The 14,322-nt window shown below is 47.2% G+C and overlaps 8 protein-coding genes across 8 annotated transcripts; 3 read left to right on the top strand and 5 right to left on the bottom strand.

Moving 5' to 3' along the window:
- Nucleotides 1-1,073: 1,073 nt before the first annotated feature.
- F9C07_1896 (uncharacterized protein) lies at nucleotides 1,074-1,875 on the bottom strand (the record flags this gene model as incomplete). Its single annotated transcript, XM_041290364.1, has 3 exons — nucleotides 1,074-1,280; nucleotides 1,330-1,722; nucleotides 1,807-1,875. 3 exons carry the CDS (start codon nucleotides 1,873-1,875, stop codon nucleotides 1,074-1,076), a joined length of 669 nt encoding a protein of 222 aa, XP_041143652.1.
- Nucleotides 1,876-2,179: 304 nt separating this feature from the next.
- Nucleotides 2,180-3,007, top strand: F9C07_1897 (zinc-finger domain-containing protein; the record flags this gene model as incomplete). The annotated part of the gene is made up of 3 exons (XM_041290350.1): nucleotides 2,180-2,530; nucleotides 2,658-2,825; nucleotides 2,879-3,007. 3 exons carry the CDS (start codon nucleotides 2,180-2,182, stop codon nucleotides 3,005-3,007), a joined length of 648 nt encoding a protein of 215 aa, XP_041143651.1.
- A 405-nt stretch (nucleotides 3,008-3,412) lies between these two features.
- Nucleotides 3,413-3,937, bottom strand: F9C07_1898 (uncharacterized protein; the record flags this gene model as incomplete). The annotated part of the gene is made up of 2 exons (XM_041290363.1): nucleotides 3,413-3,574; nucleotides 3,662-3,937. 2 exons carry the CDS (start codon nucleotides 3,935-3,937, stop codon nucleotides 3,413-3,415), a joined length of 438 nt encoding a protein of 145 aa, XP_041143650.1.
- A 311-nt stretch (nucleotides 3,938-4,248) lies between these two features.
- On the bottom strand, nucleotides 4,249-5,618 carry F9C07_1348619 (uncharacterized protein). Its single transcript, XM_041290362.2, has 4 exons — nucleotides 5,595-5,618; nucleotides 4,955-5,519; nucleotides 4,577-4,904; nucleotides 4,249-4,523 (listed from the first exon to the last, which is right to left on the bottom strand). The coding sequence occupies exons 2-4, from the start codon at nucleotides 5,398-5,400 to the stop codon at nucleotides 4,407-4,409; spliced, it is 891 nt and encodes a 296-aa protein (XP_041143649.1). The 5' UTR covers nucleotides 5,401-5,519; nucleotides 5,595-5,618; the 3' UTR covers nucleotides 4,249-4,406.
- A 686-nt stretch (nucleotides 5,619-6,304) lies between these two features.
- Nucleotides 6,305-8,839, bottom strand: F9C07_1900 (putative ankyrin repeat-containing protein; the record flags this gene model as incomplete). Its single annotated transcript, XM_041285021.1, has 1 exon — nucleotides 6,305-8,839. One exon carries the CDS (start codon nucleotides 8,837-8,839, stop codon nucleotides 6,305-6,307), a length of 2,535 nt encoding a protein of 844 aa, XP_041143648.1.
- A 1,108-nt stretch (nucleotides 8,840-9,947) lies between these two features.
- On the top strand, nucleotides 9,948-10,704 carry F9C07_1901 (Mss4-like protein; the record flags this gene model as incomplete). The annotated part of the gene is made up of 3 exons (XM_041285027.2): nucleotides 9,948-10,179; nucleotides 10,269-10,521; nucleotides 10,581-10,704. The coding sequence occupies 3 exons, from the start codon at nucleotides 9,948-9,950 to the stop codon at nucleotides 10,702-10,704; spliced, it is 609 nt and encodes a 202-aa protein (XP_041143647.2).
- A 478-nt stretch (nucleotides 10,705-11,182) lies between these two features.
- On the top strand, nucleotides 11,183-11,643 carry F9C07_2226669 (uncharacterized protein; the record flags this gene model as incomplete). The annotated part of the gene is made up of 2 exons (XM_071509785.1): nucleotides 11,183-11,366; nucleotides 11,414-11,643. 2 exons carry the CDS (start codon nucleotides 11,183-11,185, stop codon nucleotides 11,641-11,643), a joined length of 414 nt encoding a protein of 137 aa, XP_071364078.1.
- Nucleotides 11,644-11,958: 315 nt separating this feature from the next.
- F9C07_2278305 (uncharacterized protein) lies at nucleotides 11,959-14,305 on the bottom strand. The gene is made up of 3 exons (XM_071510286.1): nucleotides 14,160-14,305; nucleotides 13,156-14,105; nucleotides 11,959-13,100 (listed from the first exon to the last, which is right to left on the bottom strand). The coding sequence occupies exons 1-3, from the start codon at nucleotides 14,267-14,269 to the stop codon at nucleotides 12,583-12,585; spliced, it is 1,578 nt and encodes a 525-aa protein (XP_071364077.1). The 5' UTR covers nucleotides 14,270-14,305; the 3' UTR covers nucleotides 11,959-12,582.
- Between the last annotated feature and the right edge of the window lie 17 nt (nucleotides 14,306-14,322).

The following is a 14,322-nucleotide window of genomic DNA, read 5'->3' as shown; positions in this document are numbered from 1 at the left end:
TGGCGGGTAAGATTCTAGCCACATGCTTGAGTAGAGCAATATGGATCGATTGGCACAAAAGCGAGAGCACCAGGGAGGAACATGGTAAAAGAAGAGAGCATATTAATGAATATACCCAGACGATATGTGGTGAAAGACGAGAATCTAGAGGGTGTGAACAAGCAACATGAGGGGATCACAAATAACAAAGGTAGTTAGGTGAATTTTTGTATGCTACAGTGCTGGCTATTGCTTCAGTCCCCTTGACTACAGGAGGATTTTTCCTACGTTGACACACCTACTAATCAGATCGGCCCCTCCACGTGAGAGAGATTCCCTGAGATTATAATTATCATCTTAGCGGATTGAAAGAAGTAGTATACCTTCTGCGGTGTCATCTATGCGAGAATGAATGGACAGAGACGCGCTTGTACATTGTGAATAGTTACTCCCACCAAATTATACATTATGAATGACTGTAAGCTACGTAAACAGTAAATAGAATATCCAAACATCTGGGTGCTGAACGTAAGTGACCGTAACTGCTCAGCTTCGTAAATTCGTGTTGAATTCAATTCTCGATTTCTGGAACTATAGAGGGAATTCAACTACACCGTCGGCTGTGTTTGAGCAAGGCTGAAAGATATGGAGTCACGTGGCCGCGCATTATGTTCTCTCATCTAAAGAAGACAGCAGGTCCACGACAGACCCCGAGTCTATTTTGAGCGATGTTGAGGAGCTGCCGATCTGGAACGCTGCTTTCCATATCGGCTTTGTGGGACACGAGGCCCAGAAGCGGAAGGGAGGAGCCCTTATATAAAACGGCGCTGCACTTGTGGTGGCAAGTAACATCGGGTTTCGAGCAGGTGGTTCAGCTCCGAAGCTGCTTGAAAACAAAGCGCATCAAAGAGAAGCAGGAAAGCGCAAGATATATATGCCCTGGTCTCTCTTCGTAGCCTGCTCCGAAGAAGTCGGTGGTACTCCTGTTAATGAAAACGCCGCACGCTTTGGGTATATAGATGCTGGCGTGAAAGCTGTGGGTAATATCATCGGGTGTTCCGCAGGATGGTGAATAATTCTTAGACCGAACTAGTTTATTTGTGTTTGCGTTTCTTCTGAGACTTGTTGCCTCCAACGGAACCTTGACGTCCACCAGATATACTCGTTAACTTCGAGAGCTTGACCTTTGGAGGCTGTTTCGAGGCCTTTGCTTTTGCTTTATTGATCATAGAATCGACATCATCTTCGTCTTCATCCTCGTCCTCCTCAGAACCAGACTCATCACCGCCCGCGTTGCGTGTCTGTAATAGTCAGCAAGACTAGTCCCGCAGCTCGAAGATGTAAACAAACCTCAATCTTCTTCTTCCGTTTGAAGTTACCATACGCCTGTCTTCCCCCATATACCAGGTCATCGTCGTCATCAGCGTCGACAGAATCATTCGTAACAATGAAGGGTGGCGGAGTATATTGGTTTACGGGATTCTCAGCACCAAAATCGAGTACCCATTCTGTTTCGCCTGATTCCGCGGCCTGTCGCGCAATAGCTTCCCTACGTTTCTCTTCCTCCGCTGCAAGAGCAACCGAGATGGCTTCAAGATCTTTCGAAGGTGTAGCTGCAGGACTTTGAGATTGTTCACCGGGGGCGAATCTTTGGCGTTTTGGGGTGGGAGTGTTTGAACCTTCGGTGGAAGGCGGCTGAGATGTTTCTTTAGCGGCAGCTGTAGCGGCGGCTCTTTGCATAAACTTGAATCAATCAGTCTCTATTCGCTAGACTCTAGTTGATGAAGTTCGTATGATTTCGAGTAAATCCAAATTCAAGCGACATACTTTCATTGTAAGAAGACGTGAAGACATTGTCTTCTCTGGCTTGGAGCCAGCCGCAGGTGAGCCGGCCATGACAGAAATGTGATGGAATAATTGACTAAATAGATTCAAAAACCCTTTTTCCTATTGTATCGTGCTACAATTATGTAGGTACTTCCATGAAAGAAAGCGCGACAAAAAATCATGAGCCAAAAGCGGAACAAATTCGCAAGTGGCAGAATTGGGTCAGCAGCCGCAGGAGAGACGCCGATTGGCTCTTCAAGCGGCGGCGCGAGCTCCCGCAAACCTCACCCTTTGAAGCCGACTTCTCACCTCCGCTTCACCCGCCATCCACAATTGCCCTCTGCACCAAGTCCTAGGGACTCAATTGCTCAACATGTTGCCTTTGGCTCGAAGCCGGATCGCGGCGTTCTCTGCCGCCTGGACTCCTCGCGTTGCCGCGCGGGCCAGCTACTCCACCACCGTCCCTCGTTTCTCCGAGAACAGCATCCAAGCCAACGACCCTAACCCCCCGCAACCGCCCAAGCCCAATGTATCCGCCACCAATGCCACTCCTGTTGATGCCATGGGTTCCCGGGATGCGCCCTTGAGGGAGGATGTCGAGGCTGGTGAGCGCAACCGCCAGCTTCAGGCTCCTAACCGCGCCAGGACCTGGGCCGCCAGCCAGCAGCCAAGAGAGAAGGCTATGACTGGACCTCGCTTCGAGCAGACGATCATGGAGATGCAGGTATGTTTAGGCATTACAATTGCAATTGGATGTTGTGCTGTGGCGGTTGTACGGACTACATCCAAAACATGGAACTGCGCAACTACCACGAGTGAAAGACTGATCGGCTAACGATTATCAAAACTAGCCCCAACCCTATGCCGCCATTGAGCTCATCCACAAGCAGCCCGTCCGCTGGACAAAGAAGAGAGTCGTCAGCTGTGATGGTGGTGGCGGCCCTCTTGGCCACCCCAGAATCTATATCAACACCGACAAGCCCGAGATTGCTACCTGCGGTTACTGCGGACTGCCTTTCGTAAGACCCACGTCTGTAATTCAGAGCTGTGCAAATTGCTAATGTTGTATTAGGCCCACGAGCAGCACCGTGCATACCTCGAGTCCCTCCCCGCTACCAGCTACCCTCTCAAACCCACTGGTGACGCCGCCGAGGTGAACGAGACTCAGCGTGTCACCGAGGGTGGTCTTGAACAGCGGTAGAGCATTGTTTTTGGCGTTGATGATTGTTTGTTTTTCTTGCCCTCTCCTTTGCCTTCAGAAGGGCGTTGTACAGATTGTACCGATCAATGAGTTAGATTAAATGTTTCCATATCAATCGATGATGGGTTGGCTAGTACGTAGTGCTAAAATCAATTCAGGCATGCATAATTGGATCATGGTACTCGTATGTGAATTCCGGTGTCCCGACAGGAGTTGATGGGAAGGGATATACCGGTCCGTTGATCTAGATCTCATCTTTGATAGGGAAAGAATTGGCCCGCACTATATCCAATATGTGCGATATTATACTTGAAGATATCAACACCTACCACATCACTTTTTCTAAGCCTAACAACATTCACATAACATCATAAATCATAAATTCCCCCTTACGTCGCTATCGAGTCACTCGTTCTTCTCTCCCTGGATGGTTGCAACAACATTTCTTCTATGCTTTTGAGCCCTGAACTCCAAATACCAAATCCCCTGCCAAGTACCGGTGGCCAACTGCCCATTGGAGATAGGAATGCTAACTGAAGCACCGATCAACGCGGATTTCACATGTGCCTATTGAAAAATCAGTCCAACCTCCTCAAAGATAATTACTCACCGCCGAGATAAGGGTGTCTCATGGAGGGGAAAGGCTATAAGTACCGGCATATCGTCCTCTCCTTCCGCAGAATGGCGGTAGAGGTTTCCCTTCTTGTCATAGGGCACAATCCGCTCAAGAGCATCGCTCATATCTGCCTGAACATCATCGTCCCAGTTCTCGTTTAGTGAAAGGGCGCAGCTCGTATGCTTGATGAAGAGGTGCAAGATGCCGACTTTGTAGTTCTTGATCTCGGGCAGTTGAGTTTCGACGTAGTCCGTGATAAGGTAGGAGCCGCGAGCCTGTGGGGGGAGGGAGAAAGTCTTCTGAAACCAAGACATCTTCTTTGACTCTGTTGTAAATAGTTTTGTTTGTCTTCAATTGGTCTTGTCTGTCGTGGTGGAAGGTCAGCGCATGCACGATAATGTAAAATGGTCGGTTCAAGTGGGGTTGAAGATCGTTTCCCAGGTATGGGCGAAGTGGGGGAGTCTAATTTCACCTTGGGGAGATTCAATTGCGAGGCCGAAACGAGCGTGAAGATGTACCTTAACTACGGTATTTGCTCGGACCCTGAATATGTCCTTGATCGTGTGCCTTGAGCAAGGTTTGGTTAAGAAGTTGCCCAGGAGGATAAGTTTGATCGATGGTGGGGACAAATTAATATCCGTCGACGTCATGTATTTTTGTGCCTGATTAATCTTAATCGCTTGCGACATGATTGGACTTAGTCCATGACTCGATGAATACTTCTACGTGAACCGTCTGTCTAACCTGTTTACATGAACAATTCCAAACATATCCGTGACACAATCAAGAATTTTCGGCAGTACAAATAGATTCCTGCACATAAGGGGGGTTACTGGTGGCACTGCCCCAGTCAACACCTCCCAGAGCTTTGCCGGCGTCGGTAGAATTATCCGATAAGATCTGCGCTCGTAAGAGTCAAAACAACCAGGACTGCCGTGCTTCAGGATACTTACATAGTATTTCTTGTCGACATAGTGCCACCAATCATTACTTCGGAATGCGTTATCTGTTGACTGACTGATCGGGTCCACCCAGCCGGTATTGCGCGTATCGAAATGGGCATGTTTCGACCAAGAGATATAAACCTTAGGGTGGTCATTATTACGGACTCCATTGGGGTCATTGGCATCTCCAGCCTCAATCTCCTCCGTGGTGAGGGTATTCTGGATGTCTCCCCAAGCTAGGTTATGATAGCCGCTATGGGAGGAGAGAAGTGCTCGCGACGGTGCCCACATGTTGTTACCATCTCGGGAGTGGATGATTATTACTCTCTCCCAATCGCTGTGGCTGTTAAAGATGTCTTGAATGATGGAGTGAGTGCCAACACTCACTAGTCATGACCAGTGTCAATAACTCCGATCACTTTGGCACCGTCCTTCTCATAGAAGAGATTATATGCCACTCGCACCTCGGTATCACTACATCTCTTGAAGGTATAGTAGATCGGAAAGTCTGGTGCCCTATTGTTAATGGCGACTCCTGGGTTGCGGCATTTGCATCCAACGTCTGGATATTCACACTGTGCCGCCGCAGGGGTCTTGTGGCTGCTGTCGTACACATCATTGGAAGTAGGAGAGCCACCAAAGGCCCATGTCGGGTAACAAGGGGGCTGATTCAGAGCCTGGCCGAAAAACCACATGGGCGCATAGCGGTCTGCAAGCTCTGCGCCTCCTTGGCTAAGGAGGCTCGCCATATTGTCATCGGTAATTTGAGTAACGGCTGCGGTCTGACCGGCAGCTAAGATGGCGGCGAGAATATGTACCTTCCTGAGCCGCATCTTGTTTTGAAAAGCAGGATGTACGAAATGTACGAATAACTGATGGAAATAGTTTTTGTATCAATCTCGGTACACCTTGAATTTGTGATGTGCGTAGTGCCTGAGACCGAGCCTCTTGTCTATTATTGTGTACGTTTGAGCCGGGATATTTCCCCATTCTTAAATGTCCGACATGCGGCGGTCATGCTGCTTACATTTGTGACATCTCCGATCATAAGAGGGTAGCATTTTGCAAGCAGACAGGGGGTCCGCTCCGATGAATGTCATGTGAATAGATCGTCTAGCTCAAATGGAAATAGGGCTATCATGTGGGCTCCAAATATGCGAGGTCAGACAGGCGGGCCGATGGGCAGACGGGCTAAATGATGACCGGGGCATCAACCCCTCTCGGCATAATTCAACGACTACCGGGTGTGCTGCAGAACACCTGCCGGATTAGACAGATAGTTCTGTTTGAATCCTATCTTCCATCCGAAGCAGACTTTGTTCGATCCGAGTACATTTGGCTTCTAGCCGGAGATTCATGTCTGTTCAAACGCCAAATATCTTGATATACAAGTCCAGATATAGCTAGAATAATATTCTGCACTGTTGTGTACTACTGAATCTAAATTCCATGATTTTCTTTGTGTGGTTTTTACTAATGGACTTCACTGTCGTACAGACCCGCCTCCTTGGTCCTACTCTTATTTGACATCAAGCAAAACAATCTCGGATTGTAGATAACCCTAGAGCATGGGTTTTATCATTCCAGTCTTCTTGTATTCCTCCACTGTCCTTGAGGAACTCTTTTGGAGATATATAGTACAAGAATAACTCATATACAGCAATCTCATAATATAAGGCAATTTTCGGGAATTGCAGCGGTCTATCTATATATACTACTATATTTTTATGCGAAGATCTAAGGTTTATCCAAGGCTGCTTGCACCAATTTAGCCTCTAGCAGCTTTGCTATTACCTCATGCTTATACTGTGTAGCGTAAGATAGCGGTGTTTTACCCCGCCAATCATGAGATGTTATGTTGGCACCCTTTTCAAGAAGCAACTTTACCGTTGCCTCAAGGCCATGCTCTGCAGCATAGGAAAGTGGTGTTTGACCACGAGAATCAGGAAGCTCTATGTCAGCCCCATTTTCAAGCAGAAGCTTTACGATAGCTTCGTGTCCATTCTCTATGGCGTAGATGAGGGGTGTCTGACCACCAGAGTCAGAAGAGTCAATGTCCGCACCATTCTCCAGCAGAAGGCTTATGGCTGCTGTATGTCCATTATCGACAGCGTAGATGAGCGGTGTATGACCTTGATGATCAGGCGACTCTATTTTAGCTCCATACTCGAGAAGGAGCTTCATTGTGGCCTCCTGGCCCCTCTGTGCAGCCAAAGAAAGTGGTGTCTGACCAAGGGGGTTCTCAGACTCTGTATCTGCCCCTCTTTCAAGAAGGATCCTCACTATTGCCTCATACCCACGCTCTGCCGTGCAAGATAATGGTGTTTGACGACCAGCCTCTTGACTCTCCATAGAGGCTCCATTATCTAGTAATATCTTCACTGTACCAGCTTGACATTTCTTTGAAGCATTTAATAGTGGTGTTTGAGAATTGCTGTCCTCGGACTCTATATCAGCCCCCTTCTGAAGTAAAACACTCACTGCTTCCTCTCGCCCTTTCAATGCGGCCCAGCTTAATGACGTTCGACCAAATTTATCCCTAGACTCTATCGCAGCTCCCCGCTCAAGTAATAGGGCTAACGCAGCCCCATGTGTATTCTCTGCAGCCGCCCAGGAGAGTGGCGTTCGACTTTGTTCATCCTTAGAATCCAGTCTAGCCCCCTTCTCAAGTAGCAATTCAAGCACTACCTCATGCCCGCCCTCTGCAGCCCACGACAGAGGGGTCCGGCCGCGATTATCCTCTGACTCGACATACACTCTGCCAGACTGAAGCAGTAGCTTGACGATCGCCAGGTGACCCGAGGCTGCAGCGTGTGAAAGGGGCGATCGCCCGTTCTTATCCTCATAGTCGGGATCAACATCATTGCGACATAGTAACAGCCTCACAATAGCTTCCTGTCCACATTCTGCTGCGCGCGATAGTGGTGTGCGGCCGCTGAGATCCCTTCCACCAGCACTAACGTCACTTCGGGTTAGCAGCAGCCATAGCATGTCCACATCTCCTCTTCCTGCGGCGTGAGATAGAAGTGTCTGCCCGTTTCCGCTTATTCCATTTGTGTTGATCCAGTTTGTCTCTGTATCACGACAAGCCTGCAGTGGGTTTTCTGATACCAGTAGATGGAGATTATCTAGAACAGTCCCAGTATCTTTTGGTTTCCCTGCTTTGTTGATTTTCCGACTCACTGGACGTCGTTGTTGGACACATAATCGTCTCAAGGGATATTGTGATGGCTTAAGATCGCCTAGATTAATAAACTCAAACTTTCCACACTGTTTTCGTTCAAATCGTTGCATTGTCAGGAATGAATCTTGCAAATATATTGCAATCAGCCGATTATCCTCGCTCATACCCTCCGTACAATGCAGGATGGCAAGCCCTAGCCCTGGATGCCCTACACCTATGAACCGGAGTTCCAAAGAGATCCCCTTGCTGCTCACAGTTAACGGTCCTTCAATCGTCGTGAAGGGGCTATAAGGGACAACATTTGAAGATTCTCTGAATGCGTCTGGCGATGTTGCCAGTAAGCCGCCATGGTTCTCCTCTTCAGAATCCGATCTCCAAGCGAAGATGCTATGGTCATCTAAGACTTTCATGATCTCTTCCTGGAGTCTAATGAAGGCATTCTTGCCTTCCCCATAAATCGGTGGCATATTTATTCCAAATATGCCCATGAGACAATATGCTCGATCCTCGATCCTTGTTGTCTCCCTCCTGGCAGCCCATGACATCCTTTGAGCAACACTAGCAGTTTCAACATCATCATCGCCCACCAATATACCAACAGGTATACTGGTAATATCCGATAGAACATCACGTAAGCTCTCCCTAGTCCCCAACTCATTCCATTCATGATCAAGAAAAATAACCCTCGACGGAGCAATCAGTTCCTGAAGTGTCCATCCTCGCTTGAACCATCTACTCTCGGCGAAAGGTTTTGACGGCACATCCGCAAGATATGCATAGCATACGTCGGCTTCCTGGTACCAACGATACATCGAATTGAGTGATTCAGAGAGCTCCGCACTGCTTGTCTTATCAATGCAACACGTATCTATCCAGGCGTATTCATATCCGTCGGCCCTAGCGAACGTACAACAATCTTTGACCTTTTTGAACCCCTTCTTATCGATCACACCAGTCGTTATGTCCTGAAATGTGACCTCCATCTCCTGCCATGTATGCGAGAGAATAGCATATGACGGGGGTTCGCCAAAGAATTCTTCAATGATGAAGTTGCCCGTATCAGAGGGCTTCGTATTCAGCAAACGCATGGCGTAATACTGCGTTCCTCTGCCCCGCTTCTAGGACAATCTTGAGGTAGGGAGGGTATAATAGCAGTTCTAAGCGTGGAACTCTACGACCGGGGACTTTGGTATTTTAGAGCATGAGGGATTCTCGGAGACTTCGATAATAGCCCCATTGCGTTTGGCGGGGCTTGCTAGCGAGGCAGTTCTCAACTAGTTGTGGATATATCTGCAACCCTAATTGGGCGTCTTGCACTCGGGCGCTTAGAGCCCGGCGCCATTGGGTCGCCATATGCAGGGGTTTGTGCTGACCCGTTTGTGTTAGGAGGGGTCGACTTATCGAATAGGGCATGGGTAGGAATGATTAGTGTGGATCGAGATGTGTTATATCGTGAATGCTAATGAAAAGGAAAGAATGTGGTTGTATGTGCAGTGATCTAGTATGGTGATACCGGTCACCGCTTGAGCCTAGCCCTATCCATGAACCAAACCCTCCCTCCGAAAGTAGATCTCAATGAACAAATCATCTCAAGCACAATGACTCTCAAAGCCGAGAAACAGGCACATAAATAATACAACCTATAGCTTTAGAATACTTTTCAATCAATTAAGCCTGGACAGAAGTGATGGTATCTTGGAAATTGTCACCCATACGTACAATGCATCAAGGCCAACCCCGCAGAAGTAACAACCGATGTGCAAACCGCAATCCACCAGGAACTAGAACTTTAGACTCAAGGATTACAATAAAGTTGTTTCTTGGCTTTCCAATCTTCAGAGCCTCAGATGACGAGGGCCATGGCCCAAGAGCATCATAAATCGCATTTACATCGCAATGACATCATCCGCGATTCCCGGCTTTTTGGTGGCGTACACAACCAACTATCATGCCCCTTCTAGATTCTAGCAAGGTATATATATGAGCATTGGCAGGAGCGAGTATAAATGAATACATTCCTGAGTTCTCACTTGATTCTATGTTGCTTAAGCCTCCTGCAGCTTGTATTCCTGTAATCCGCCGGCCTTTCGTGACCTCTATCATTCGCGCCGGCCAGCAAAGATCTCGGAGCTCTCTTTTTAGAATCATAAATCACTCTGTCTCAAACTATCGCAAATTCAGTTTAAGTACCCAAGAATGGCAGAAGATATGCCGACTGGGGGTGATCCCTTTCCGAACCCCATCTCCGGTACTACCGACGAAGCCAGCTGGAAGCATCGCCCGCCATACAAGGTCCAAACAGACGAAGAATTCGGTCCCGTTAAGTGGACCGGAAGGTGCCAATGCGGACAGGTAGAGTACAAAATAAATCGAGAGAAGCCATTAAAGTCAAAGTACTGCCATTGTCGGGGATGTCAAGTATTGCACGGTACGTGATTGGACAGAATAAGAGTGCTTTATTCTTCGGCGGCGATGTATTTGGAGCATTGAATCAGAAGATACTAACGAACATAAAAGGTGCCCCGTTCCAATGGGCCACTATATTCCACAAGTCCGACATAACTTTCACCAAAGGTGCTGATGGCTTAGCCTTCTATTCCTCGACGGAGAAGTCGAGAGAGTATATGAATCCGACGAAAGTGTCGTGTTCGTTCTGTCGGACTCCGATTATGGATGAGGGACGCAACGTTTGTCTTCTATTTCCTGCGTCTATTGATTATGGGGAGACGCATGAGAAAAGAGAGAAGTGGATTAAAGCATTCGAAGTAGAGTGAGTTTTAACATTTCTTGTTTAATTTCGGAATGGTCTTATACTAACCAGCTTTGTAGGTGCCATATTTTCTACAGCCGACGAGCTGTCGAGATTCCAGATGGAAAGCCGAAATGGTCCGAGTTGGATGATAGTAGCGAGCTATTGGATGATTCGGGTAACCATAAGAAGGGTGAATCATGAGGTTTAATGTACAATTTTTTGGCAGATTAGCAGAGAAAATAAACACAGCCGAAAATATGAAGATTTGGATTGCACGCACCTACAACACTGTCCAGCATAAAATTAACATGCAGCATAAACAGGTAATATCAAACCCCACTCACTCCATGTTACTCTCAAGTAACCCAATCTCGTATCAGTACGTGCCCTACGCTACCCTATATAGGTAAATGTACTAGTTAGCACTATTCCACATCAAGCTAAAACCTTTAATTGCCTTGTTTTTCTCGTTATACTAACCCCGCTTTCCAATCAATTGTGGTTTGAAAAATGCTACGTTACAACTCAGCCTTACGCTCAGGGGTATCACGGCATCTACTGGACCCATATATTAAGACCCATACCCCTCGGTAGTTAGTAGTTTAGAAATACACAACTTTGATGCTTTTAAAGATTTCCTCTTTCACTGCGAACTCCAAACGAAAAACTTCATATCAAAATGGGTCCTCAACTGTTTCTGATCGTGGGATTGTTCCTCCAACTGCTCTCTGCCCACGAGCTACATCCACGCGCAGGCCCTGACTGTCAGTTCTCAGTGGCCGCCTCCTACCTCGGAGAAACTTGCGACACTTTCACTAGGAGGTGGCATATTGATCGTGCCACATTTCTGTCGTTGAATCCCGGTGCCGACTGCTCCGGCCTTGCTGATGATCGCACTTACTGTGTGCAGCCAAGTCCGTCGGTCTCGGCTACTTCTATGGCAACGACATCGTCCACAACCACAGCTACCTCTACAGCGTCAATGTCTACAACCACCGATATCTCTACAGTGACATCATCCACAAGTACCAGCAGTTCTACGGCGACATCGTCAACAAGCACTGGCGGCTCTACAGCAACATCGTCCACAACTACCGACAGCTCTACAGCGACAACGGAGTCTGCTACTCCCACAGCTAGCTCCGAGTCTTCCGCCACATCTTCAACCATTCCTCTGCAAATCACAATGATTCTTACACTACTGCTATCTCTGTGCTTCATTTAACCAGGCGTTCTCGACAAGCGTGTCAATGCAGATCAACATATGTACCACAACCGTGACTCTCCGAGAGCCTATGAGCTTCTCAAAGCTTGAATGATATTTTTGAATTGACGACAGAGACATGAGTGCTTGACACAGAATATTCAGTCCATCTTCAGAGTGATCTATTTATTTGTAACATATTCTGTATTCTAGTTATTCTATAAAAAACGGCACTCTTCATAACCCTTAATTCCCACCAAAGCCATTTGAAGGTGTAAACTTGATAGATTACCATTCTAGAAGGTATACCCCTATTATCCGCCAAATACTTTATATCAAAATGCGTCTTGCGCCAAAATTTCCCCACACATCCTCCGTCCGTTCAAGATCTTGTTTGTCACGAAATCCGCTATGTGTGTACCCCGTCGCACTAGACATAAGGCCGGATCTCAACGCTTCCGCAAATTGGCGACGTGGCTTGCGATGATCGATATTTGCTTGCCACTGCTAATGTAGCACCTATCTGGTCTTACACTTTGGTGAATATCACCTGGATCGGTTGCTATATATTGACCTAGTATTGCTTTCCCTACTTTGCTATTCTTCATGATGTTCGTAGCCGAAACACTGGATACAGATTTAAAACTAGGGCCGAGAAACACTGAGCATTTTCTGCTGCTCGACCGTGAGGAGGTTGATTTTGTCGATGGTCACCGTGAACCGGAGGGAGGAGATATCTAAGAAACTGTCACGCATGCCTAGTAGAAGCAGTAATATGGTCTAAAGACGAATAACACAGAGGACATCATGATATCTTGGAGCAGCCACTCTTCTTAGTGAAGTAATCTTTAGAATAATACAAGATGCAATGATGGTTAACGTAAGTCAGAGGACTGCCGTAAAGCACCTACTTTCACTCTACCCCGACTTAGCCTAAGTGCCCAAATCGCTAGTGTAATGCTAACGTCCATAAAGTCAAAGACAAGGGCTCCCCCGAAGATAATAGCATAGTAGGTCCATGCTGCAGAATTAGAGACGGACATGACGGTCGCGAAGATGGCCCAGGGGAGCATCCATAAAAAAATTCGAACCCAGAGCTTGATAGAGGTACCAGCGTGGCGAGGCTGCAAGGAGAATCGCTGCAAGCTGGTAGTTGAGGCCGTAGAATATATATGTCCAGTCAATTTGCTAGAAGAGTGAGTTGGTAAGTGTGTGGAAATGAAACTGGTCCTAGGGCCTACCTTCCATATCCGCTGGGTTATTTGGGCAACGACTGTGGAGCCGGAGAGATAGTAAGCAAACCCCTGGATTCCACGTATAGAGAGGGCTATACATAGAATGACTTCGAAAACAAGTGCAATGCCACATGAGGTAAATGCTGGGCGACAAATATCTAGCTGTATATTAGCCTCATGTCTGCCTGTCCTCAGGACAGGAAAGCTACATACCCATTATATCTGACTTCGTAGCCTTGGGATACCGTATCTCCACGCCAGCACGGTCACGCCATACTCCCCAATTATGTCCAACGAAGGTTAACGTCGATTGCTCAAGGGCCTGGACAGGAACCATGACAAGTCCCCACCGGATTGTGTTGAAAACACCCCATGCTGTTGCGTAGTTCTCGCCAAGCAGAACTATTCTACTGACCAACCAGAGATAGATAGCGTTGCGAATAGCAGACTCTGCGAAAGTGTATGAACTCGGTCGGATAAGAGTTTTTAAAGCTTCAACACTAGGCTTTACCCTCTGTGTCCCGGGCTGTGATCTCTGTAGCTTGAAGGTTAGGTGAAGGAAATATCCCAATCCGCAAAGAGCAGAACTCATGTCGCAAGCCACCCTGATCCAAGCTTGCGTATTCACTGTTGGCTGAAATGAACCAGGATGAACCTTGGACAGAATTAATAGGTCGAGGATAATATTGACAATAAACTTAGTTGAGCTGATAAATAGTGGTACATCGGGATGATCTAGCGCGCGTGTGCAGCATGACACGGCTGTTTCCAAAGCAGATGATAAGGCTGCGATAGAAGATATCCGGACATATTTCAGAGAGGTTTGCCGGACTTCTACCGGCATAAATGCCGCCGCTAGACTATTTGATGCTGCGAGGAAGATCCCTGTCATGACTGTTCCCAGCACAGTCTGCACTACTATAATGGTATATGATAGACTTAACCGTGAGGTTACAGATCTGGCTGATTTGTCTCCTATAACGAGCCAAGCCGATCTTGGAAAGCCATCATTCAAGACCTGGACAATAACGCCAATATAGGTGTATATATCGGTGGTAACAACTTGACTAGAGTCAATATTTGCAATCCAAAGCTTGCTGAGAGTACTGTATAGAGCAGGGAGCGCGAAAGCGCCTAGATTGAAGATGAGGGATCCAAAGTAGCTGCTAACAAAGTTACAAAATTTAGACCTAGTCTGCATAATGGTGGATACTCACCTCTCTCTGTTCCATAAGCGAGGCCTTGGGGATTCATTAGCCTCCTCTCTCTGCTCATGATCAATCAGCCTAGCGCAGTTTGTTACCCCGGTCTTTGGAGTCGGATTCATAGTGAAGTGCGTAGATCAGATGTGGGGTTGGATATATGACAGTTAAGTATGCT

The sequence above is a fragment of the Aspergillus flavus genome, chromosome 2 (genome assembly GCF_009017415.1).
Source record: "Aspergillus flavus chromosome 2, complete sequence".
Lineage (NCBI taxonomy): Eukaryota > Fungi > Ascomycota > Eurotiomycetes > Eurotiales > Aspergillaceae > Aspergillus > Aspergillus flavus.
The sequence above is the reverse complement of the archived record's forward strand: the minus strand, read 5'-3'. Positions and strand labels throughout refer to the sequence as shown.

Bases quoted from the DNA above. Each gene is read 5' to 3' on its own strand.
- F9C07_2278305 (XM_071510286.1), bottom strand. From the start codon at position 14,269: ATGAATCCGACTCCAAAGACCGGGGTAACAAACTGCGCTAGGCTGATT. The intron at 14,106-14,159 runs GTGAGTATCCAC...CTTTGTTAGCAG, and splicing joins CGCTTATGGAACAGAGAGAG to CTACTTTGGATCCCTCATCT. The intron at 13,101-13,155 runs GTATGTAGCTTT...ATATACAGCTAG, and splicing joins TACGAAGTCAGATATAATGG to ATATTTGTCGCCCAGCATTT.
- F9C07_1348619 (XM_041290362.2), bottom strand. From the start codon at position 5,400: ATGCGGCTCAGGAAGGTACATATTCTCGCCGCCATCTTAGCTGCCGGT. The intron at 4,905-4,954 runs GTGAGTGTTGGC...TAACAGCCACAG, and splicing joins ATTGACACTGGTCATGACTA to CGATTGGGAGAGAGTAATAA. The intron at 4,524-4,576 runs GTAAGTATCCTG...TTACGAGCGCAG, and splicing joins ATGTCGACAAGAAATACTAT to ATCTTATCGGATAATTCTAC.